The following is a 26,498-nucleotide window of genomic DNA, read 5'->3' as shown; positions in this document are numbered from 1 at the left end:
TAGCTAAATATGCAGGTTTAAAAATATACTTCTGTGTATTGATTTTTAAAAAGGCATTGGTGTTCATGGTTAGGTACAGTCGTCCAACGATTGTGCTTTTTTTGCAAATGCACTTTTGTTAAATCATCCCCCAGCGTTACATCGATTATATGCAACGCAGGACACGCTAGATAAACTAGTAATATCATCAACCATGTGTAGTTATAACTAGTGATTATGATTGATTGTTTTTTATAAGATAAGTTTAATGCAAACTAGCAACTTACCTTGGCTTACTGCATTTGCATAACAGGCAGTCTCCTCGTGGAGTGCAACGAGGGGCAGGTGGTTATAGCGTTGGACTAGTTAACTGTAAGGTTGCAAGATTGGTTCCCCCGAGCTGACAAGGTTAAACTCTGTCGTTCTGCCCCTGAACAAGGCAGTTAACCCACTGTCCCTAGGCCGCCATTGAAAATAAGAATGTGTTTATAACTGACTTGCCTAGTTAAATAAAGGTATAAAAAATATTTAAAAATCTGCGGCCAAAAATACCCATTTCCGATTGTTATGAAAACTTGATTTCGACCCGAATTAATCGGCCATTCCGATTAATCGGTCGACCTCTAATACATACAATGTCTCCATTCTCTCAAGGCTTAAAGATCCTTCTGTCTCCCGGTCATCTACACTGATTTAAGTGGTTTTAACAGGTGACATCAATACGGGTTCATAGGTTTCACCTGGATTCACCTGGTCAGACAATGTCATGGAAGAGTAGGTGTTCTTAACTTTTTTGGGATAGGGGGCAGCATTTTCACTTTTGGATGAATAGCGTGCCCAGAGTGAACTGCCTCTTACTCTGTCCCAGATGCTAATATATGCATATTATTATTAGTATTGGATAGAAAACACTCTGAAGTTTCTAAAACTGTTTGAATGATGTCTGTGAGTATAACCAAACTCATGGCAGGCAAAAACCTGAGAAAAAAATCCAACCAGGAAGTGGGAAATCTGAGGTTTGTAGTTTTTCAACTCAGCCCCCATTGAAGATACAGTGGGATATTAGTTATGTTTCACTTCCCAAGTCTTCCACTAGATGTCAACAGTATTTAGAACCTGTTTTGAGGATTCTACTCTTATGGGGCTCATAAGAGCTCTTTGAGTGAGTGGTCTGGCAGAGTGCCGCAGCCTCGGTCTGGTGCGCTCACGTGAAAGGTAGCTACGTTCCACTTCATTTGCGTAGACAAAGGAATTGTCCGGTTGGAACATTAATGAAGTTGTATGTTAAAAACATCCTAAAGATTGATTCCATATTTAGTTTGGCATGTTTCTACGGGCTGTAACGGAAGTTTTTTAACTTTTCGTCCAACGTTCGGCGTGACCTGAACACGCTTTTGGATTTGTTTACCAAATGCCCTAACAAAAGAAGATATTTGGACATAACTGATGGACATTATCGAACAAATCAAACATTTATGGTGGAACTGGGATTCCTGGGAGTGCATTCTGATGAAGATAATCAAAGGTAAGTGAATATTTAAAATGCTATTTCTGAGCAATGTTGACTACCCAATATGGCGGGTATCTTTTTGGCTGCTTTGTTGTCTAAAGGCTGTACTCAGATTATTGCATGGTTTGCTTTCTCTGAAATCTGACACAGCGGTTGCATTAAGGAGAAGTTTATCTAAAGTTCCATGTATAATAGTCGTATCTTTATCAATGTTTATTATGAGTATTTCTGTAAATTGATGTGGCTCTCTGCACAATCACCGCATGCTTTAGAACTACTGAATGTAATGCGCCAATGTAAACTCAGATTTTTTTAAATATAAATATGAAATTTATCAAACAAAACATATATGTATTGTGTAACATGAAGTCCTATGAGTGTCATCTGTTGAAGATCATCAAAGGTTAGTGATGAATTTGATCTCTATTTCTGCTTTTTGTGACTCCTCTCTGGCTGGAAAAATGGCTGTGTTTTTCTGTGGCTTGGTGGTGACCTAACATAATCGTTTGTGGTGCTTTCGCTGTAAATCCTTTTTGAAATTAGACACTGTGGCTGGATTAACAAGGATTTTCTTTAAAATGGTGTAAAATACTTGTATGCTTGAGGAATTTTAATGTAGCTTTATAACATTATGTCTGACACTGTATTTTACAGGTACGAAGGCGGACAAAGTTTACAGATATGAAGCTGTAAGGGAACCCACAACATGGCAAGCACACAGCAGTCTGCTTTTGAGTATGTCCAAAATGGCAGAGCTCTTCTTGAGGGTCACCTCCAGAAACCCTCCTTGGTCGTTAATGAGTTGCGAAAGAATAACATCTTCAGCGAAAAACAAGTTAGAGAAATTAAATCCCATAAAAATAGGTCTGTCAAAACCAGAAAGATGCTGGACATGATTATCAAGAAAGGGGAATATGCCAGTTATGAACTGTTAAAAATATTGTACAACACAAGGAACCAAACCTTACCAAGAACAAACCCTACCCAGAATCAACCTCGCCACCCAGATTTACATCAATGGATCAGCTGCTTTTCGTTTACAGATGACCCAGATTTACAGAGTGGCCTCGTCTCTGGTACGTAACGTGATCCAGCTGCTAGTATACGACAATAGAGTTGAGATTACAGGGTAGGTTAGCATGTCTTGGGGTATGATCTTTGACCCTCTAACTTTCACACATCATTATTCACGATTAATTCAGGATTATCCGTAGTCACGGTAGCATCCACATTAATGTAGAAGTGTTTAGAAACATGATATTCTTATTTACAATAAGTGTTTCCAAAATGACACAATACATAGTTTACCATTCATTTCATTCAAATAATCTGAAACACAACCAAAACAAACTGCAAATGCATCCAACAAGTTTGTAGCATCACAAGGTTGAAGTAGTCATTGTATGGAAAATGTAAGGAAGTGTTAGTGTTTTCTCATTATTCTTGTCTGTTTTCTCTCCAGAATCAGGGCCTTGTGAGAGGTACAAAAGGCAGCTGCGAACAAAAGCTGTTGAGTTTCTTCACGCAAAGTGGGACCAGCACATGCATTTCCTCAAAGACAAGGCAAAATGCAAACCCTTTACTTACATTCCTGTCGTTTTGGACACCGACTCGAGTGAGCTGTCCAAAACTAAAAGCAAGTACAAAAAAGCACGCTCTAAGAAACTTAAGACTTACATTCCAAGAGATAAGGGAAAACTGTCCCCTGGTCACTTACTGGAAAGCAGTGAGAAAAAGATTCTACTTGTTGGTAAACCTGGCATTGGAAAGACAACTGTTGTCCAGCAAGTTTTAAATATCTGGGCAGAGAATGAGAATCCTCAAGAGAGTTATATGTTCTACTTTGATGAGCCTTCGATGAGATCAATGTCTCACTCTTCACAGCCCTCATCCTTGAGGTCTCTGCTGTTTGAAAGATACCTTAAGCCAGAGGAAGGCACAGAGGATGTGGTGCTGTGTGATATTCAAAATAATTCAGAAAATGTTATCTTTGTGTTTGATGGGATCATGGATGTGATTGGCAACCCCGTGCTAAATAACATTTTGGCAAAAGAACTTCTATGTGATGCCAAGATTCTGACCACGTGCAGACCAGAGGCAGAAGATTGCGAATTTTTATCTGACTGGCCGTCTTACAGAGTGGAGGTCCAAGGATTCAACAATGAGTCCATCCATGCTTACTTAAAGTGGAGGTTAGGCACTGAGGATGACTATGTTTGTAGTGTTGCGAGCAACGACGCACTATTCAGTCTATGCCATGTCCCAATGTACGCTTTCATAGTGACTGCTTGTATTTCATTTAGTCCCTGTGAGGCTAAAAACCACCCATGCACCATAACAGAAATGTATGTGCGGATCTTTCGTCATTGCATGAAAAGACATGGTGACCAAAATGTTGAGTATCTGGATAAGTACATTCATGACAATATGGGGAACATCAAGTTTCTAGCTATAAACTCTTTCCAAGCATTACTTGCGAAAACCGTGAACTTGACAGAAATGGATTGCAAGGACAACAGTGTTCAACATGCGTTCTTGACGTCCAATGCAGCAAAGGAATCGTCAACTGGCCATTCGTTTGCTTTTCTCCACAACACGATGCAGGAGTTTTGGGCTGCTCTTTTTCTGTTGATGACACCTGGAAACATCACCTCCGTCCTTCAACAGTGTCAGACAGAAGAAGGAAAGTACTTGAAGTACATTGTGTCCTTCCTCTGTGGACTCTTGTCCAGTGACATTGCTGAATTGATTAACTGTGTAGTGCCAGAGGACCAGATAAGGGAAATATCTGACATATACCTTGAGAAAGTCATAGACTCCTTCCTCGGGCCTGCAATACTACAGGGACATGATGAGTCCCATACCGAGTTGGATGCTGATCTCCTCTTCGTTTGCCAGTGCTTGTATGAGCACCAGTCACCCGAAGCCTGTTCACTCCTTCTACAAAAAGTGGAGTATGAGCTTGATCTCAGTGGACAATATCTCGATCCTCAACAGTGCTGTGCTGTGTCATATGTGATCAACCAGTCCACAAACAAGAATGTCTGTCTGTACCTGATTGACTGCACTTTCTCTGATCCAGGATTGAGGATGATTCTGGGCTCTTTGAAAAATCTTCAATGTCTCAGGTGAGTCTGCTATCAGTGATCCTTTCCACTATGCTTGTAGCTTTGGAAGTGCTCTCAGCTCTGGATGGAAGAGTTTAGACAGTATATTCATACTAATTGGTAAGATATTGTATCAATACTTTAACAGATTCTGAAAGTATCACATTGACATGGTACATAACATGGTTTGAACACTATCATCTTGCCTTTAGGTAATTACAGTAACATAACTTGTGTTAATAGATTGGATCCCACTACACAATGTCAGGTGTGGAAAGCTGCTCTTCACTCAGGGAACCCGAGTGACTCTGAAGGCTTGCTAAGACTGTGTGAATATGAAATTCACTTAAGAGTCATGGAGAAACAGGACCAAAAGGTGTGGGAGAGAGTGGGAGAGGTCCTGAAGCACAAGAGACCAGAGAAGGTCAAATTCTGTCTACATTTGTTTGACAACTCACTGCATGCAGCTAATTCCTTGGGAAAGAGCATATTTGACCATTTGCCAAACGTTGAGGCTATCAGGTGGGTACATTAAATGTACTGGAGGGTCATTATGTAGGTTGTTTATTATGTAGCTGAGCTCAAACATCATTATGATAACTGTATAACCATTGTATAAAACCATTATTTTAGGTTTGTTGAACCTGTTGATCTGAGACGATCATTAGTGGCATGGAAAATGGAGGTGAGGTCATTCCAGCAGGATATCTTGCTGCACGGGGCTCTGTACCAGATGGAGACAGGACTGAAACGGGTAGAGGACCTGCAAGCAGTGCTTTGTCTGGCTAGCACATATTCTTTAGAGGAACAGAGCAAATTCATTTTGAGTTTGTACCAACATATAGGAAAATATGAGAATGATGAAGGGGTAGCAGTTCTACCAACATTGCAGCCAGTTTTCAAGTCATTTCCTGCAGTCTGGTACATACACTTTGCTGATATGAAGGCCTCTGTCCTCCTTGATGTGATGAAACTCCAAAACGTGAAGAAACCAGTGGAGCTGTGGTGGTCAAATGATGAGTGTGACATGAGCCTCATTCATTGTTTGCCTTATATTTCACAGCTAAGGCAAGTTATGTTTTGTTATTTGTCTGATTGAAACCCATTTTGTTTATGCGATTTACAGGCTAACACTTTTCATTGTCTATAGCTTTAGCATAAAGGTCCTAATGGAGTGTGGTCATTAAAAAAAAGTTCTCTATGAACAGGTTCAATGACTGCATTCTGATCCAGTATGATGACACTAAAGGAACCATTGAAGGCCTTTTGAAACTATTCTGTTTTGCAAAGCAGCGTCAGCTTGAGACAGGAGAGGAGACACTGAGGATGCTGTCGACAGTATGCAGCTACTCAAACTTCCCTTTTGCGAGTGATAACAAAGACGAACAGAGTGATTTTCTGCTAGATTTATACTCCTCTGCAAAGTCGTTTGAACATGAATTGGAGGACCAAATTCTCCCATCATTGTTGACAGTCTTTCAGTCAGCTCAGCCTGCAGCCTGGGTCCTTGACCTCGGTACAGACAAGGCCTCCATCCTATTTGAGGTGCTGAAACTCCAAACAGAGAAGAAACCAGTTAGACTGAAGGGCTGGCTAGAAACTGATCAAAGCGAAATAGAGAGTTTTCTTCGGTGCCTACCATATATTTCACAACTGAGGTAGGTCAATGGTCAGTCCCTTTCAAACACATACAGGAGGTGATAATAGTTGTTCCACCATTTCATGGCTTAACACATTGTTTTCTGGCAGGATTATTCCTCAAGATGAGAGTGATACAGAGGTGAAGATGCCTAAACTGACTTCTGAGCAACTAAAGAGATTCTTCCTTTTGCACCTGCTTGATCATGGAGATCTGGACAACACTGAGACAGGACAGAGCTCTGTTGAGGAACTGTTGTCAGTTCTTGGGTTTGCTCATTCAGACGACTCTCCAGAAAGGTGCTTGTTTCTGTTAGATCTGTTCTCACATGGGAAAGACTATGAGACTCAAACAGGCAGAAAAGTTTGTCACGCATTACTTCCTGTTTATCGGTCAGACCCTGCAGTCTGGTCCATAGACCTCTCGGAGAGAAAGGGCTCTCTAAGCTGTAATGACCAGTTCCAGCTGTCTCTGTGGGGTGCACTCCCTGTCGGCTCAGAATGGGATGCACAGCTAGCCTCCTCACTCCTCCAGGCCCTAGACTACACCATCACATTGTCAGGGTGGTTGCCCACTGTAACCTGCAAGGCAGTAGGTGCAGTCCTAGGCCTATCTGCCCCTGGAGAAAAACTCAACGTCAGTCTCATCCCAGATAGTATCTCATTCCAAGGAGCTGCATTACTCTTCAAGCAAGTGAAAGAGTTTCACAAACTTAAGTATGATTTTGATAGTGGTATTTTAATGTAGAATGGTGGGGGTAAAAAAAAGCATTTTGATCATGATTTGCATAATAAGTCCTCTTTTTTTTGTATTGACTTCCAGGGTAAACGAAATGTCAACAGCAAAGCTGGCCAGATTGGCAAGGTCAATGGCATGCCGAAGACCAATGGTCGTTGAGGAGCTGACTCTTGTCTTGTCTAGGTCAATTCCAAAAGAAAGGGTGCAGTGTAGAGTGCTCAGTGGTTTAGCTTTACTCCTTAGAGTTTGGACTGTAAGGGTCTTAAATCTGATAGACTGTCCAATCCAGGGTTTCCTTCTCACTACCTTGTTGTGTCATCAGGGTCCACTCACTATCAGGCAAGTTTCTAGATCTTCTTCACACTTTAAAAAATATGGACTTTTGTTTTGTGAGGTGTGCTATTGTTTTGAAAGATGGGTTTGTGTATGTTTCCATGACAGACTGAGTAAGGAGACTCGGCAGCAGCTGGCTGTTGTGGTGTATGAGGCTCAGGATGAGGAACTGACCCAATGCTTTCTGGAAAAGTCGGGTAGTGATCTGTCTAACTGTACACTGGACTGGGATGTGCTTCACTACCTGCTGAAGACCACCACACAACCCATCACCATCAACCTCAGGAGGAGCAGAATCAGAGACCAATACATACCTTATCTCCTCCCTTTGCTGAAGAATGTTCACTTTCAAAGGTCTGGGTGACACAAGATATTGATTTCTAGTTCATATCGAATATGTTGCATGATTCCAACAATGAAAATGTTGTTTTCCTGTTATAGTAATTATATCACTTGGTACCGTATTCCTTTGTGTCTGCAGGACAAGCTCCCAGTTTGAGAGGACAGCTCTGAGAGAAATACATGAGCAACGTGCTGGTCACTTGGTGAACAGTTTAGTGAAGTCATCAGATGACTGGATCGACCTGAACAACCTGGTTTTGAACCATGATGACTGTGAAGCGCTTCGTTTTGCCCTGCACTACAGTGACGGTGTCAAACTCAACTTGTTGTTGACCATCATTCCAAAGGAGGAAATGGAGAGCATTCTGACTCTTCTACACAGAGTCTCTGAGCTCAGGTCACTGTCCAATTGTCTATCAGCATCCCTTACATTGAATGTGACTTTTACTTGATTGAAGTTTGTGTTTTTGGGTATGAGCGACGTGAACAGACATCCTGGTCGCACACCCATTTGCATTATATTATGTTTTTTTGTGTTCCTTTAATTGATATGAAATGTTACAAATGGTCCTGTGGCGTTGGAATAGCGGTCTTACAGTTTCATACGTCTTGGCGGCATTTGATGCTAATTTTAGCTAGCAGGTTAGCTTAACATCACTATCAGCGCGATGAGACAAATCCCTGCCGGCCAAGCCCTCCCTAACCTGGAAGACGCTGGGCCAATTGTGCGTCGCCCCATGGACCTCCCGGTCGTGGCCGGCTGCGACGGAGCCTGGGCTCGAACCCAGAGTCTCTGGTGGCACAGCTAGCACTGCAATGCAGTGCCTTAGAGCACTGCGCCACCCGGGAGGCCCTGCTAGCAGGTTAGCTTAACATGGTTAGGGTTAGCTAACATGCTTGTAAAACGCTATGGTTGTGGTTAGCTAAAGTTCCTAATTAGGTAAGATGCTGAAGTTGTCCCCAACGCAATTCGAACATGCAACTTTCGTTTCTGTCTGAAGTAACCAGACCATTTGCAACAAATCATAGGTATTGGCTGTAACCCCCACAAAAAAATTGTATTATTCTTTGTGTAGTCGGAGAGACCAAGCTGTAGTAGAATACTGTTCCAATATACTTGTCCACCAATTTCTGCTTACCTTGCAGGGTCGAAAGGAAACTATTGCTGGAGCTGCTCCATACCTGTGCAGGATTGAGAAGGAGGAGAGGAGTGGCACCTGCACTCCTGACACTGCTGCATCACAAACTGGACCTCTCCTGCTCCTCTGCCATGGACCTGTTTGGGCAGGAGAAGACTGTTTTGAGCCTCAGTTTTGGAGACTGTAGGGTAATCTCCGCGGCCATCCAGGAAGCTGATGGTGACACAGAGCTGATCCTACACGACTGCCATGTTGAGGATGAAGGAATAGAGGAGCTGTTTCATGTTTTGCACAGGATTCATATGAGGTGAGATGCCTGTCTTAAGAAAGATTCCTTGTTTTAATATTTGTCTGACTACTTATAATGTCCTCTCCTGAATCCAACGTTTACTCCTGCAGTAAATGGCAATTGCACACAACCATTCTGTGATCTTGTGAATTTTACATTTGAACATCCAGTAGGCTAATGACACTGTTTGACTTTGTCATGGAAATTTCCTCTATTTACCAAATCATGAGAGCAAACCACACAAGTCAGAGTTAGTTATCACAAAGTCCATCTTTAATTATATGAGCTCTATCACAACCCTGTGACTCTCAGATCAATTCAGTGTCTATCAATGTCTCACACATTGTTACTGAGATCATTTATAGCAAAGCCACACACAGCCAGACAGCATAGGCATAATTTAACGTTCAGGTTTGTCTCCTAAACTATGCTCTCTTCTCAAACTCAGAACCATAAACAAATCCTCCATATCAACAGGCATATATCAAATCCATCCTATCTTGACAAGATCACAGAGCCACACTGACTGGCACACAGACATTGTGGTGCCAAGAGATACACGCTTGACCTCTCCCCTCTCTCCGGCCCAAGCAACTTAGTCTTGACATAGAACAGATACTGCAACCCCGCCACAGTATTATACAAACACATTCTGATGAGAAGTAACTTACAAACATATGATGAATATAAAACATCTTACCTATGTTACCAACCAATTCTGATTATTCCCCAACAACTTTGTTCCACAATAGCTTTGGAAAACCTCTTCTGCTGCAACTCCTGCACTTGATATTTGTGGAAGATTGCGACAGGTCAGTGAGGCTTGCTTCATTACTCTCCAGAGCCCTAGAAAAGAAGGTGGACCTCAGTCATAGCCCTTTAGACTCGAGGGCCTGTTCAACACTTGCCTTGGTTCTAGAACACTCGGAAGGGCTTTCCGAGCTGGACCTCAGTGACTGCCACCTCACTGACACACAACTGGACGTGCTGCTCCCACATCTGCACAAAGTTCAAGTCCTGAAGTAAGGATAATATCAAGTGGAATGTCCATTGAACAGCAATAACTATTGCAGATTGCACTTTTAAGACCGTAAAACGACATAATGTTCTCTCTTTCAGTCTTTGCAATAATGAAATCACCGACAAAGGTGCTGTGAAACTCAACCTATACATGATCGGCAATAGCTTCACAGAAACTGTATGGTGAGTAAAACATTATTGCTTGTTGTTCTAACATAGCAGCGTTAGCTAGATAGTTAGCAACTATTAAAAAGTTGGATAGCTAGCCTGCTAACGTAACTGTTAGCTAGCTAGCTAACTTAGCATTATAGCTAGGTAGCATAGAAACCACAACAACCAAACTCTCCGAATGGCTCGGGAGGAAGGCAGAGTCATAGACAACGGTTCAGTACCCAAGTGCATCTTAATTATTTTTTGGGATGTTGATGTTTCTGTCAGAACATTCCCAGAGTGGCCGACACTCCTCCATAGCTGATGCTAAGTGATAATTTACACTTTCAGGTTGGGCTGTTTGTTTTGGATAGCTTTTGAAACCTCTGAAAATGTCCAGAGAAAGGAAATATGCAATTTGTTGACACTACAACATAGTAGACTTATTTATTAACCTTTATGTAAATAGGGAGTCACATTGAGAACTATTTTACAAGAGTCCTGTATACGTTTATAAATAAAACACAACAGCCCTACATACTCATTACAAATAAAACACACTATAATAAAACACATAATACACTAGATTAAACATATTTAAGAAAAGCAATCATATTCTGTAACATAAGTCTCCAATCAAAGGGGCAAATTAACTAAAAGCAGATTTTCCCAATTCTGTGGAGACCAAAGGATTTCCAGAGTTATCCATCCCTGAGACCGGGTTTGCTAATTTATATGTCTCAATGAAGTAATGTACAGAGGAAGTTTCTGCAAGACTGCTATGTACGTAAATAAGAGTGCAACTCTCTTCTTACAAACAGAGGTCCATCCCACATGTTTGTAAAGAATACCATGACTAGTCCTAAAACCATCCCCAGTGATAAAACGTATTGCTGAATGGAATACTGAGTCCAAAGGTTTCAAAACAGGCTGGCGCGTTCATATAAATGTCATCATAGTCTATTACAGGGAGAAGCGTTGTTTGAACAATCTTCCTTCTATTTTCAGAATTTAAGCAGGATTTATTTCTATATAAAAAAACAATCGTCGATCTCCGCTCCTTTGTCAAGTTTTCAATGTGTGTTTCAATAGACAACTTGTCATCAATCCAGATACCCAAGTACTTATAGTGAGAACCTTGCTCCATTTGGAGTGCAAATATGCAAGTCCTTAAGGTCAACATTAGGAGACCTAGAGAACAGCATAAACTTGGTTTAATTTGCATTTAACACAAATGTAAGATCAGTAAGTGATTTTTGGAATGAGTCAATCATACTGAATGTCACGAATCGCCTGCTGCACTAAAGAGGCACAGGGATAAATAACTGTCATCTGCGTAGAGGTGAATGTTACAGGTGTTAACAGTATTTCCAATGTCATTTATACACAATGTGAACAACAATGACCCCAAAGTCGAACACTGGGGTACCCCTTTAAGCACTTCAAGAAATGTGGATTTAACCCAGTCTATCATAATAGCGAGGGAGGCTGTCACTAAGATAATTGAAATCACAAACGGGCATCAGTGCCAAGGTGTAACACAGACAACTTACTCAATAAGATAGAATGATCAACTGTATCAGACTTTTGACAAATCTGTAAGTAGGACAGCACAATTCATTTTAGCATCCAAAGCATTGACAGTATCATTTACAACTGATGTGGTTACAGTAATAGTACTGTGCCCTGGTCTAAATCCTGATTGATGTACATTCAAAAAAAGAACGAAGTTGCAACCTTGATATGAAAACCTTGATATGGGACGATAGTTGTCAAGATCACAACAAGCCCTTATGCACTGGCAGCACATAAGTTGATTTCCACACTTGAGGAATATTTCCTGATTAATGTTAAATTAAAGATGTGGGTTATTGAGCCCACAATGAGGGACGCTGTACACTTGAGCAGACCCTTTAGCCAAATGGTCGGCCCCTGTAGATGTATTTCATGTCGAATGCCAACAACCCATCAAGGACTTCATTGTCTGAAATGCTGAAAGTAAAAACCCTGACCGACATTTTCAAAACGATTCAGTAAAATTCCCCCATCAACATCCAGTACATTGTCATACTGAGTAGGTTTTTGAATTCTGTCAGAGCCTGCAGAAATAAAATGTTGATTTAAATTCATTAACGCTACCAGTTATCAGTAATAGGGCCAGACTCTACATTCATTTGTAAGGGAAGAGTAGAAGTAACACACTTTAATGATTTCAGTTTTCTAGAATTGATATGGATTTCCAGTACATGTACAGTCAGCTAGAGTGTTAATATAATAATAGCATCTCTATTGCGTATCAATTCAGATAATTCAGGTGTGAACCAAAGGCTCGATCTATTTTGAACTCTCCGTTTTTTTAAACGGGCATACTTATCTGAAATGTTGTTTAAAAACAGTAATAAATTGATTTAGAGCCAATTCAGAATGGATCCACATTCACAAATGCGAGTGAATAAAAAAGTTATTTTCAACTCTGTTTTTCTGTTTGCAGCGGGCCATTTCATAGGGAATGGTCAGAGACGCTCTCATATTGTAACATCATCAAACGTTTGACATTAAAGGCGCTAACATTGCATCCATTCTAAAAGTTGGTTGAATTCTCTAAATCTATGGCTCTGCCTGCCTCCACAACTGTCACAATGTAGAATCATTCCTCTCCACAGGCTCTCCAGCAACATGATTACTGAGTTTGACATCTTATTGGCGGACAACCGCTACAAACTGTGGCCAGCTCATGTGGAGCCTGGGTGGCACGATCAGCGCGTTACTTCCCTGGGATCTACCGCTGTGACAAATGAGACCTCTAAAGTATTTTCAACAGTAGAGTTATTGATTTAAATTGAACAGCACAAGCTGTGTTTTCACAAAATGATTTTGGTGTAAAATAGTCCATATGACATGTTTCTCAATTATTGCCCGTGATGTGATTGCCATATAAATAACTTTTTTCAATGGATTTTTCAATTAGACATAATGTGTTTTGCATATGCTAACCTCACTGTTGTCTTCCACTTGTGTAGAAAAAAACCCTCATTGAAGAATTTGATCCTGACAAAACAATAACAGACAAGATTACCTACAGGTAACTACTTTGGGTTTAATGATCCATTACAGCTATGTTTTTAGGCTAAGCGTATTCTAGTTTTATTTCCAATCACAGCCCTAACATTGATGAAGCAAGCCTATGTTCGGGATCAAATTTATTGGAGGTAGTGAGTTAGTGCATTTTAAATTGGCTGTCTGGTTGTATGCTGGAGGACTTCTTAGTCAGGTTTGCAGTCAAAACTGACCAGCCACAAGACTGGCAGTTTCTAAATCAAGTGCAAATCAAACACACTTCTGAAAGCATTATCTGGAAACCCACTCTTTGCAATTGCTTGAATACCAGCCTATGTTTTACCCCTGTTTACTAATCAATGGCTGTGGTCTGGGAGCTAGAATTGGATTTATGTATACTCTGCCAATGCAGATACAAAAAAAGAGTAATGAGAGCAAGCTTCAATACAGAAAACTTAGCAAACGAGGCATTTGTGGTAATTAAGTGCATGGAGGCCGCCATCTTAAGGCACGTCCCTCATTGGTTACTCTTAGACTTGCCCCACATCTATTTTATTCTCCCTCCATTTCATGGGGGTGGCAGGTAGCCTAGCGGTTAGAGCGTTGGGCCAGTAAAGGTTGCTAGATCGAATCCCCGAGCTGACAATGTAAAACAATCTGTGATTCTGCCCCTGAACAAGGTAGTTGATCCACTGTTCCTAGGCTGTCATTGTAAATAAGAATTTGTTCTTAACTGACTTGTCTAGTTAGATAAGAATAAAATACATCATGGTGCTCCCCAGGTTCCAGTGTGGGTCTCGTGGCAGGTTTCAGTGCAGAGCTACAGGGCTGGTTTTTGGGATGAGGGGGGCAGGAATTGTGGAGTACAGTGTGGTCCACTGGGACAGGGATATCCTTGCTAACACCAGCTATGAGCCTGCAGGCCCCCTGTTTCAACTCAGGAGTCCAGAGGGACATATGTACCAACTACATCTACCTCACTGCGAGGTTAAGGGTGAGTGAATTGTTGTTGTCTTCACCAATCTGCATTGAAACACCACACATTATGAAAAATTGGTTTCATGCATTTCATCTCTCCCAGTGTCTGCAGCTGAGAACCTTCTTGTGGCCCACATATGCAGAAAGAACAGGGAGTTCTTAATACCCAAGGTGACACACTCACACGTGATTGTAAGCATTAGTGGGCTTTCAAATTATGGAAAAGCTCGTAAAAAACAATCCAACAGCAACCGTATCCAAGGACAGGTGCTACTGTTCCTTGAGCCTGAAGCAACTCCAGAAGAGCAACGGCTCTGGGTGTTCCTGCTGCCCCGAGACATGCCGCCAGACCAGGTACGTCCAAGTCCCTGAAAATGAACTTCTCCCTTTTCAAATATTTTGTCAACTTATGAATAACTGGTTAGTTACCTGGGCCTGGTTTCCCAAAATGATCTAAATAAAGGGAAATAAATAAAAATATATATATACTTCATATTCATCATCTCCAGCACCATCCCAACATCAACATACTGTATGTGAAAATGGAGTGTTTTGTATTAAAAAAAGAGAGAAAGATTGTGCTTCCAATGACGACATCAATCAATTAGTAGGAAATGCCTACTCACTTAGAGAGGGAGGGAGGTTTAGAGATGGAGGCCATCCGTATTCTCTGATACAGAGTAGAATTAATGGTTCCTTCTATCAAGGCAAGTTGCCCAGGTTCCCAGGCAGCAAAACATCCCCAAACCATCACACTACCAGCACCACCATGCTTGACCTTTGACATGAGGTTCTGACTGTGGAATGCAGTGTTTGGTGTTCTCCAGGCATAATGGGACCCATGTCGTCCAGAAAAGTGGGCTCCAGGCCATCCGTCTGAGCTGAAGCTGGGACTTGCAGCAAGAAAATGATCCAAAACACACAATCAAGTCGACATGAAAATGGCTAAAAAGCAACATATTTGAGGACTTGGAATGGCCTAGTCAAAGTCCAGACCTAATCCCAATGGAGATGTTGAGGCAGGACTTGAAACAAGCGGTTCATGCTTGAAAACCCACAAATGTGGTAGAGTTATAGAAGTTGTGCATGGAAGAGTGGGCCAGAATTCCTCCTCAGAGATATGAGAGACTGATCAACAACTACATGAAGTGTTTAGTTGAAGTCAATGCAGCTAACGGTTACAATTTTAATCCATCTGGGTACAAACTGTCAACATCACACGATGCACACTGACGATTATTATACATATTTTTAGCAAATATTTACTTAATAAGCTTTTCATGGTAAGGTTGTACACCTGTTGTATTTGGCACGTGACAAAACATTTTTTGGTCATTGGAAACACTTATCTTCCACAAGCTTTTTTACTACAAAACAAAAACATGCATTTTTCACATACAATGGCAAGAAAGAGTATGTGAACCCTTTGAAAATACCTCAACCAAATGTTTTCTGTAGTTGCGGATCAGACCTGCACAATGGTCAGGAGGAATTTTGGACCATTCCTCTTTACAAAACTGTTTCAGTTCAGCAATATTCTTGGGATGTCTGGTGTGAACTGTTCTCTTGAGGTCAAGCCACAGCATCTCATTCGGGTTGAGGTCAGGACTCTGACTGGGTCACTCCAGAAGGTCAGGACTCGGACTGGGCCACTCTAGAAGGCTTATTTTCTTCTGTTCTTCCGTTCTGTTTTGGGTCGTTGTTCTGTTGCATCACCCAACTTCTGTTGAGCTTCAATTGGCAGACAGATAGCCTAACATTCTCCTGCAAAATGTCTTGATAAACTTGGGAATTCATTTTTCCGTCGATGATAGCAAGCTGTCCAGGCCCAGAGGCAGCAAAGCAGCCTCAAACCATGACGCTCCTGCCACCATAGTTTACAGTTGGGATGAGGTTTTGATGATGGTGTGCCTTTTTTTTTCTCCACACATAGTGTTGTGTGTTCCTTCCAAACAATTTGACTGTAGTTTCTTCTGTCCACAGAATATTTTGCCAGTAGCGTGGTGGAGCACTTTTGCAAACTTCAGACGTGCAGCAATGGGTTTTTTTGGACAGCAGTGGCTTCTTCTGTGGTGTCCTCCCATGAACACTATCCTTGTTAGTCTTTTACGTATCGTAGACTCGTCAACAGAGATGTTAGCATCCTCCAGAGATTTCTGTAAGTTTTTAGCTGACACTAGGATTCTTCTTAACCTCATTGAGCATTCTGCGCTGTGCTCTTGCAGTCATCTTTGCAGGACGGCCACTCCTAGGGAGAGTAGCAACAGTACTGAACTTTCTCATTTATAGACAATTTGTCTTACCGTGGACTGATGAACATCAAGGCTTTTAGAGATAATTTTGTAACCCTTTCCAGCTTGATGAAAGTCAACTATTCTTAATCTTTGTTCGAGGCATGGTTCACATCAGGCAATGCTTCTTGTGAATAGCAAAATCAAATTGTGTGAGTGTTTTTATAGGGCAAGGCAGCTCTAACCAACATCTCCAATCTTGCCTCATTGATTGGACTCCAGGTTAGCTGACTCCTGACTCCAATTAGCTTTTGGAGAAGTCATTAGCCTAGGGGTTCATATACTTTTTCAAACCTACACTGCGAATGTTTAAATGAAGTATTAAATTTAGATAAGGAAAAATACAATAATTTGCGTTATTAGTTTAAACACACTATGTTTGTCTATTGTTGTGACTTAGATGAAGATTTGATGACCAATTTATGCAGAAATCCAGGTAATTCCAAAGAGTTCACATACTTTTTCTTGCCACTGTATGTTGGGGTGGTGCTGGAGATGAAGTTTCCCTTTACGGCTAAAGGGAACCTTTGTAGGAGCATCGTTATATCTCTGAGCTGTTTCCCGAAACCATCGTTACTAAAGTTGCACTTGAAAACACTTGTTATTTACAGACCGCCTCAGACCACTGGTAGAACAGCTAAGTGCATCGTTAGATGCTACCCTACCTACCCCATGTTGCGCAACATTTCAATGGGCTATGCAATTGCATGAGAAAACAGAGTGTTGATTGCCTCTTAAAAAGAGGAGTATCCCATCGGCTTTCTATAGGCTAGGCCTACAATATTTATTTATTCATCAACTTTCCTAATATTAAGCAAAATGCTTCACTTTACAACAGGAGTATAGCCTACCTGGCTGGCATGAAAATGAACCATGGGAAAAGCATCCTCCATTTGCTATTTAGGTGCATAGATGACGTGTATTTTTTTTCTCCTGTTTTTCCCCTGTTCCATGACAGGTGCATGATAATGGTCCATTCTAAATCAAAACTAATTTCACACATATAAATTATTTAGCATATGTAAAGACAACATTAAATTAAGAATAGTCTGACAGGTGACAATATTAGCCTATGTGTAACGGTGTTCTTCGTTTGTTGAAAGAGAGTCGGACCGAAATGCAGCGTGGTGGTTACTCATGTCTTTAATGAATGAATGGTGACGATACATGAAATAACGAATAAATACAAAAACAACAAACGGAACGTGAAACCTAATTACAGCCTATCTGGTGAACACTACACAGAGACAGGAACAATCACCCACTAAAGACAAAGCGAAACTCAGGCTACCTAAATACGGTTCCCAATCAGAGGCAACGAGAATCACCTGACAGCTGATTGAGAACCGCCTCAGGCAGCCAAGCCTATACAACACCCCTAATCAGCCGCGATCCCAAATACAACAAACCCCAATACGAAATACAACACGTAAACCCCTGTCACACCCTGGCCTGACCAAATATATAACGAAAACACAAAACACTAAGACCAAGGCGTGACAGAACCCCCCCCCCCCCCCCAAGGTGCGGACTCCCGGACGCACCTCAAAACCAAAGGGAGGGTCCGGGTGGGCGTCTGTCATTGGTGGCGGCTCCGGCTCGGGACGTGGACCCCACTTCATTAATGTCCTCGTTCCTCCCCTTCGCGTCCTGGGATAATCCACCCTTGCCGCCGACCATGGCCTAATAGTCCTCACCCAGAACCCCACAGAACTAAGGAGCAGCTCGTGACTGAGGGGCATCTCGGGACTGAGGGGCATCTCGGGACTGAGGGGCATCTCGGGACTGAGGGGCATCTCGGGACTGAGGGGCATCTCGGGACTGAGGGGCATCTCGGGACTGAGGGGCATCTCGGAACTGAGGGGCATCTCGGAACTGAGGGGCAGCCCGGAACTGAGGGGCAGCCCGGAACTGAGGGGCAGCCCGGAACTGAGGGGCAGCCCAGTACTGAGAGGAAGCCCAGTACTGAGAGGAAGCCCAGTACTGAGATGAAGCTCAGGTAGGTAGTAGGCTCCGGTAGATCCTGGCTGACTGGCGGATCTGGAAGATTCAGGTTGACTAGCAGATCTGGAAGATTCTGGTTGACTGGCGGATCTAGCTGCTCTATGCAGACTGACAGCTCTATGCAGGCTGACAGCTCCTTGCAGACTGGCAGCTCTTTGCAGACTGACAGCTCTGACCGCTCCATGCAGGCTGACAGCTCCTTGCAGACTGACAGCTCCTTGCAGACTGACAGCTCCCTGCAGACTGGCAGCTCCTTGCAGACTGACAGCTCTGACTGCTCCATGCAGGCTGACAGCTCTTTGCAGATTGGCAGCACCTTGCAGACTGGCAGCTCCTTGCAGACTGGCAGCTCCTTGCAGACTGACAGCTCTGACTGCTTCATGCAGACTGACACCTCTGACTGCTTCATGCAGACTGACACCTCTGACTGCTTCATGCAGACTGACAGCTCTGACTGCTCCATGCAGGCTGACAGCTCCTTGCAGACTGGCAGCTCATTGCAGACTGACAGCTCCTTGCAGACTGGCAGCTCCTTGCAGACTGGCAGCTCCTTGCAGACTGACAGCTCCTTGCAGACTGACAGCTCCTTGCAGACTGACAGCTCCTTGCAGACTGACAGCTCTGGCTGCTTCATGCAGACTGACAGCTCTAACTGCTCCATGCAGGCTGACAGCACCCTGCAGACTGGCAGCTCAGGCTGCTTCAAACAGGCAGGAGGCTCCGGCAGCGCTGTAGAGAAGACAGGATCTAATAGCGCTGAACAGGCGGGAGACTCCGACAGCGCAGGAGAGGAGGAAAACGCTGGCTGCGCTGAACAGGCGGGAGACTCCGACAGCGCAGGAGGGAAGGAAGGCTCTGGCTGTGCTGAACAGGCGGGAGACTCCGACAGAGCAGGAGAGGCGAGGCGCACTGTAGGCCTGATGCGTGGTGCGGGCACTGGTGATACTGGAGCGAGGACACGCACAGGAAGCCTGGTGCGGGGAGCTGCTACCGGAGGACTGGTGTGTGGAGGTGGCACCGGATGTGCAAGGCTAGGGATGTGCACAGGAGGCCTGGTGCGTGAGGCTGGCACCAACTTCACCAGCCGACTAACACGCACCTCAGGACGAGTATGGAGCGCTAACTCAGGTGCCATCAAATCCCCGACACGATCCGTCGGACGAATATGATATCTATAGCACCAAGCTAGCAACTCCCTCATTACTCTCCACTCCACTTTCCCCATTAACTCCTTCACAGTCTCTGCTTCGCTCACCTCTAACACCGGCTCTGGTTCTGGTCTCCTCCTTGGCTCCTCACGAAAAACAAGGAGAGTTGGCTCAGGTCCATCTCCTGACTCAGCCACTCTCCCTCTGAGCCCCCCCCCAATACATTTTTTGGGGTGACTCTCGGGTTTCGCTCTGCGCCGCCGTGTCTGTTTCTCCAACTCCATTCGCCTATAGCCTTCTTCGCACTGTTCCAGCGAATCCCATGCGGGCTCCTGCACTCTCTCTGGGTCGGCCGCCCACCTGTCGATTTCTTCCCACGGCGTATACTCCATGCCATTGCTGTCCATAACGTCCTCCTTTCGCTTTTCCTGCGGTCGCTGCCTGTAACCACGCCGCTCGGTCCGTGTGTGGTGGGTGATTCTGTAACGGTGTTCTTCGTTTGTTGAAAGAGAGTCGGACCGAAATGCAGCGTGGTGGTTACTCATGTCTTTAATGAATGAATGGTGACGATACATGAAATAACGAATAAATACAAAAACAACAAACGGAACGTGAAACATAATTACAGCCTATCTGGTGAACACTACACAGAGACAGGAACAATCACCCACAAAAGATAAAGCGAAACTCAGGCTACCTAAATACGGTTCCCAATCAGAGGCAACGAGAATCACCTGACAGCTGATTGAGAACCGCCTCAGGCAGCCAAGCCTATACAACACCCCTAATCAGCCGCGATCCCAAATACAACAAACCCCAATACGAAATACAACACGTAAACCCCTGTCACACCCTGGCCTGACCAAATATATAACGAAAACACAAAACACTAAGACCAAGGCGTGACACTATGACTTGTGGATAATTTAATATAAGAAACTGTGCTTACCTTTTTTTTGCGACCTTTTTCAAAGCATGGTCGCACACCTCATGTATGCTAGCCCATAGACCTATATGCTTTAATAAGGTTTGTATCACAGCTAAATAAGTGGTCTAATAACTTCTTAAAATTAAGCACATTAATCCGCTTTATAAGCGGTGTAGAGCTTAACTGTCATACATACATAGGCTGTGCATGAGTTAAGTTTGGGGAAGATAATTTTCATCTTTTGAGAACCGCTAATTGATTGCATTTTGGAATATTTGCACTTACTGTTGTGTGCACATTGCTGCGCTTATAATGTGAAAAAATAGACTAATAGTTTAGCTTCAAATGTTAAACTATCATCCTTACTGCTTAAAAAAAAATGATGCAAGTGGTTGTATTAATTTGGGATCTATTGCCTCCTACAACTGTCCCAGAGTATGTTTGGAATATTTATTTATTGTGCAGAAGGACAAGTTGACCAATCGAATAGGTAAACGTTTTCCCTATTGGGGCGGCAGGGTAGCCTAGTGGTTAACGCGTTGGACTAGTAACCGGAGGGTTGCAAGTTCATATCCCCGAGCTGACAAGGTACAAATCTGTCGTTCTGCCCCTGAACAGGCAGTTAACCCACTGTTCCTAGGCCGTCATTGAAAATAAGAATTTGTTCTTAACTGACTTGCCTTGTTAAATAAAGGTCAAAAATGTAATAAAAATTGGGGATAGTAGGCTAGTGTTTTGGCTGTTCGTTAGACCTACTCATCTTGTTGGCTGATGAAAAGTAGGCTAAATGTGGACAGTTCTAACATCTTCAATATGCCCCTCGGAATTCCATAAGAGTTGCATCCCCGATGTGTCTGTCTTCATTCACTTGTAGCTTACTTCTTAGCTAAAATGCCTGTGAGAACGACCTGATCATGTGACTGGCATTGGCTACATCTGAGAGAGCCATGTGAGTGCACAGCTTTCCCTGGAATTATAATTAGCTTTTAACTTATTAGATCAACCTGAGTGCCAAACGGCCACTTTGGCCGCAAAAGGCATGGATTTTTAGTGGGCATTATGGCCACACAAGGCAGATGCCGGCGGGAAATTTGAGGGACTGATGCTTGTCAAGTGCTTGTCAAATTGTGAACGAGAGACTGATGAAGTGTGTGCAGCTTGCGACTTTTTTCAAATCATCATTAGATTCTATCTAGGAGCTGAGCCGTCATCAGTATTGTGGAATAATTATACATTGAAGGTAAGATTTGAATGGAGAAAGCTGATCCGAGAGTAGCGCTCCCTTTCTTTCGATCCTATCAGTATCGACAAATGCTCAAACTACGCACTTAGTGACCGTTCTCTCTACGTGGTGTTTTGGGAAACACGTGACATCTCCAGCCGTTATAGGAACGTTAAAATACTTGTGAGCTTAAGGTCCTTCACTACAGGGAAACCGGGCCCAGATCCTTACAATTTATATTAATGTGTAACTCGACTTAAAGTTACGAGTCAGTGATGCACAAAGTAAACTGCAATATCGAGCCGATTTCCGCAACAACTAAGAATGTGAATCGCGAGGCTACACTTCTCTGCTGTTCTGGTCCTGCAGATATCGGGCGTCTTCCTCTGCCCATGCGTTGCTGATGCATCCCAGATCTTACGCCTGGATAGGTATTTTACGTATCAGCTAACCACATCATGTTATAGCAATCTGGTGCCCAATGGCACGGTCGGCGACATGGAACACAACCATTTGGTTGATGCATGTAACATCTGAGCAGGGAAACACGACCATCATGTTGCAGCAGTGTGAAGTGCACATGGGATATTTTTTGCTACTTCAACGTCTTGGATCAACCTCATCTGCAGATTCTGCAGTTCATCCTTATGCTCATTGCAACAACATATCGCTGAGTCTGTTTAAATTGTGACATGAGGGAGAAAAAATAAAATAACTAAGCCTTGTGAATTCCAAACGAGCCCCTTGCCCCTACCAACTCACTCGGAGTTCCCTCCATTTTCACGTGTAGCTGACAAAACTAAGAGGGTGACTTCCAGAGTGGCAAGAGGATCCAATTACGGGTCTAATTAGCCGCTCCCACCCCCTAATGTTCACTCCTTCAGCATTTGGACACTTGTGCATATGATGGAGGCGCATGTGAACGTGCAAATCGAGGGGCAAGGGGGAAGATGAAAGGCCTGGTTTGGGATTCAGCATTCCTAAACCCTATTTTATCTGTCTGAGTCAAAATATTTTTCTCACAGGTGGAAAATCAGCACAAAGAGTTCACATTCATTAAGACCAGCTCATCCTGTATGCTGACACCCACAGCCAAATATAGTGTGACTTCTGACCTCAAACAAGGCTTTCTTGTTCAACCCAAAGTAAGTGGAACAGAAAACCAGAGACATCTTGCTAATAATGTCACATGTTATTCTGCCTTCCATTAGGACTAACCATACCATTTGTCCATCTCTCGATCTCTCTTTTTTTTCCCTCACATGTTCCATCACTTACTCTTTCAGAAATACACTTTGCACATTGCACATTGCACATATCAACACGCCACCTTTGAGGTCTTCTTGAACCGTAGTATCACAGAACTCAAAATGAACATTCTGGAGACAAAGCTAAAGACGAGGAAACGCTGGTGTCGCCGAGTGATTCTCAACACACCACGGGGTAATCGTTTCCTTCTTACCAACCAATCAGACAGGATATTTGCTTTATCATACACACAGATTTAATGTTAAACCTGTACTGTTATCCTACATTACATTCAATCTGATAACATGGTTATCTCATCTGTCTGCTGCATTAAATAAATTCCTGGCCACACAGGTCTCACCATGTCTCCTCCCCTACTTTCATCAGATAATGCTGCTAAGATAAAAAGATTCAATGAGCAGCAGTGGATAAAGAACCTGTGTGACATACTGAGAGAACTGTCAAAGGACGAAATTAAGAAGCTTAAGTCAATGATGAGGAATAAGGAACAAAAGCCAATCCCCAAGAGTGCTCTGGAGGGACGAAAAAGCCCTGAGGAGCTTGCAGAGCTGATGGTGGAGACCTGGGGGATGCATGACTCCATCAAGGCCACCAAAGAGTTCATGGCGAGACTGCCACGCAATGACGATCGAGTGACCTCCTTGCTGCAGCCATTCTTGTAGCATTTTGGCAAAGGGTGGGAGATGATGGAAGTGTGGTGGCTACCTGCAAAAAACTATGGGAGTATGCTTTTACAAGGTCCAAAACTCAGGGAAAATCAAATCCATGGAAATTGATATAATGAACAGAGCATTTAGAGAACAAATATATTGTATTGCAGTTGTCTTTAATTTTGTAAAGTTTTTGGGGAAAAAATCAAGTTCAGTTGAACAATATATTTTGAGATTTTATGTATATTTCTATATTTTAAAACGTTTTTTTAATCACTGAAAAATTTACAGTATGACCAACGACAACTTTGTAGTTGAATGTATATTTATATTTGTAAACTTTTTTTTCAACCACCAGAATAATATGTAAATTATGACCAATTACTTTTTCTACCTGTTTGAATCTTGGTGTTGTCTCATCCACACATTCGGATAAAACCATGAATCTAATCCGTGGCCAATTATTGTTCTACCCTTTCACTGTCATAATGGTACAAATCTTTGCCGCAAATCCTAAAACTAGTATGTATGATTATTGCTATCCTCATTTCATCAGGAAAGACAAAAATGCCAAAACCCTCATCATTAGTGTACTTGCTGTTATTCCCTCTTAATAGTCACAGTTTGCATCACATAGTAACCAATTCTTGATATTAACCAATAGCCTACACTGTTGTGCTTGTTTTTTAATTTTTTTATTAAATGTGCTTTTCTATGCAATAAAGATTAGGGTACACACTGAGCAATAACCTACAATATTGGTAGGCCTAAACCTAATATTTTGTTGATTAAATACATTATTTAGATTGTAAATTGCATTATTGAACTCTTCTTATACAATAAACAACAGTCAACAGACTGCACTAGCCCAATAGCAGCTAGCTAGCTGCAATCCTGATGAGCTTCTCCTGGCTAACGTCCCTGTCCCGAAACAAGCACCAACTAGCCTGGAGCTAGCCTATGCTAGGCCTATATCCCGGCAAGCTGAAGAGGTCCATCAGCCACTCCTTGGGCTACAATACATATTTTGCCTGGACCCCTTTTCTTGCCGATATGGAACCCCACCGATCCATCACGACTGGACTACCGACGTAAACCGCCCAAGGGGTTTTCAACAGGCCCCTCCGTCACGGCGTCCCCTGAATGCCCATCTGCTAGCCGTCTAGAGCATACCGGACTGTTAGCTGAGGTGGTCCATCAGTCACTTTCTTGGGCTACTATATCGATTTTGCCAATTGGCCTGGACACTTTTACTACACAGACCCCTGCTGATCCATCACGACTGGTTTGCCAACGTAATCCGCACAAGGGGGCTACAACAGACTTCGTCCCTCTAAAGCCCTTCTGCTAGCCCCGGCCTGGTAGCTGTCTGAATCGCCATGGCTCCAGCCCGTCCAGCTACTCATTGGACCCTATGATCACTCGGCTACGCATGCCTCTCCCTAATATCAATATGCCTTGTCCATTTCTGTTTTGGTTAGTGATTATTGTCTTATTTCACTGTAGAGCCTCCAGCCCTGCTTAATATGCCTCAGCTAACCCTCTTGTCTCACCTCCCACACATGCGGTGACCTCACCTGGTTTAATTGATGTCTCTAGAGACTATACCTCTCTCATCATCACTCAATGCCTAGGTTTACCTCCACTGTATTCACATCCCACCATACCTTTGTCTGTACATTATGCATTGAATCTATTCTACCGCGCCCAGAAACATGCTCCTTTTACTCTCTGTTCCGAACATACTAGACGACCAGTTCTTATAGCCCTTAGCCTTACCCTTATCCTACTCTTCTGCACCTCTGGTGATGTAGAGGTTAATCCAGGCCTTGCAGTGCCTAGCTCCACTCCCATTCCCCAGGCACTATCATTTGTTGACTTCTGTAACCAAAAAAGCCTTGGTTTCATGCATGTTAACATTAGAAGCCTCCTCCCTAAGTTTGTTTTATTCACTGCTTTAGCACATTCCGCTAACCCGGATTTCCTAGCCGTGTCTGAATCCTGGCTTAGGAAGGCCACAAAACCCCCTGAAATTTCCATCCCTAACTATAACATTTTCCGACAAGATAGAACTGCCAAAGGGGGCGGTGTTGCAATCTACCGCAGAGAGAGCCTGCAGAGTTCTGTCTTACTATCCAGGTCTGTGCCAAAACAATTTGAGCTTCGACTTTATAAATCCTCCTTTCCAGAAACAAGTCTCTCACCATTGCAGCTTGCTATAGACCACCTTTTGCCTCCAGCTGTGCCCTGAACACCATATGTGAATTGATTGCCCTCATCTACCTTCAGAGCTCGCACTGTTAGGTGACCTAAACTGGGACATGCTTAACACCCCGGCAATCCTACAATCTAAGTTTGATGCCCTCAATCTCACACAAATGATCAATGAACCTACCAGGTACAACCCCAAATCTGTAAACACAGGCACCCTCATAGATACCAACCTGCCCTCCAAATACACCTCTGCTGTCTTCAACTAGGATCTCAGCGATCACTGCCTCATTGCTTGCGTCCGTAATGGGTCTGCGGTCAAACGACCACCACTCATCACTGTCAAACGCTGCCTAAAACACTTCAGCGAGCAGGCCTTTCTAATCAACCTGGCCCGGGTATCCTGGAAGGATATTGACCTCATTCCGTCAGTAGAAGATGCCTGGTTATTATTTTAAAAGTCACAATCTTAAATAAGCATGCCCCGTTCAAAA

General features: G+C 43.1%; 1 protein-coding gene across 7 annotated transcripts in view; it reads left to right on the top strand.

Annotated features, from left to right (window-relative positions):
- Nucleotides 1-24,600, top strand: part of LOC109867941 (uncharacterized) — a 29,333-nt gene extending 4,733 nt beyond the window's left edge. Inside the window, exons 2-20 of one of the 7 annotated variants that reach the window (XM_031802745.1) lie at nucleotides 2,144-2,565; nucleotides 2,952-4,617; nucleotides 4,840-5,118; nucleotides 5,230-5,664; nucleotides 5,805-6,254; nucleotides 6,346-6,951; nucleotides 7,058-7,312; nucleotides 7,415-7,660; nucleotides 7,788-8,045; nucleotides 8,795-9,094; nucleotides 9,829-10,098; nucleotides 10,196-10,279; nucleotides 12,910-13,054; nucleotides 13,267-13,328; nucleotides 14,086-14,297; nucleotides 14,385-14,635; nucleotides 22,900-23,019; nucleotides 23,161-23,317; nucleotides 23,477-24,600. In XM_031802745.1, coding sequence (XP_031658605.1) covers nucleotides 2,196-2,565; nucleotides 2,952-4,617; nucleotides 4,840-5,118; nucleotides 5,230-5,664; nucleotides 5,805-6,254; nucleotides 6,346-6,951; nucleotides 7,058-7,312; nucleotides 7,415-7,660; nucleotides 7,788-8,045; nucleotides 8,795-9,094; nucleotides 9,829-10,098; nucleotides 10,196-10,279; nucleotides 12,910-13,054; nucleotides 13,267-13,328; nucleotides 14,086-14,297; nucleotides 14,385-14,635; nucleotides 22,900-23,019; nucleotides 23,161-23,317; nucleotides 23,477-23,805 — 6,495 coding nt within the window. In that variant the 5' untranslated portion in view covers nucleotides 2,144-2,195 and the 3' untranslated portion in view covers nucleotides 23,806-24,600. Of the gene's footprint in view, nucleotides 1-1,255; nucleotides 1,505-2,143; nucleotides 2,566-2,951; nucleotides 4,618-4,839; nucleotides 5,119-5,229; nucleotides 5,665-5,804; nucleotides 6,255-6,345; nucleotides 6,952-7,057; nucleotides 7,661-7,787; nucleotides 8,046-8,794; nucleotides 9,095-9,828; nucleotides 10,099-10,195; nucleotides 10,280-12,909; nucleotides 13,055-13,266; nucleotides 13,329-14,085; nucleotides 14,298-14,384; nucleotides 14,636-22,899; nucleotides 23,024-23,160; nucleotides 23,318-23,476 lie in introns of those variants that run through there. The other 6 variants (XM_020457278.2, XM_031802743.1, XM_031802744.1 and 3 more) reach the window with 6 other exon arrangements.
- The last annotated feature ends 1,898 nt before the right edge of the window (nucleotides 24,601-26,498 follow it).

Source organism: Oncorhynchus kisutch, linkage group LG23 (assembly GCF_002021735.2).
Source record: "Oncorhynchus kisutch isolate 150728-3 linkage group LG23, Okis_V2, whole genome shotgun sequence".
NCBI lineage: Eukaryota > Metazoa > Chordata > Actinopteri > Salmoniformes > Salmonidae > Oncorhynchus > Oncorhynchus kisutch.
Note: the sequence above shows the minus strand (reverse complement) of the source record. Positions and strands in the feature narration are given on the sequence as shown.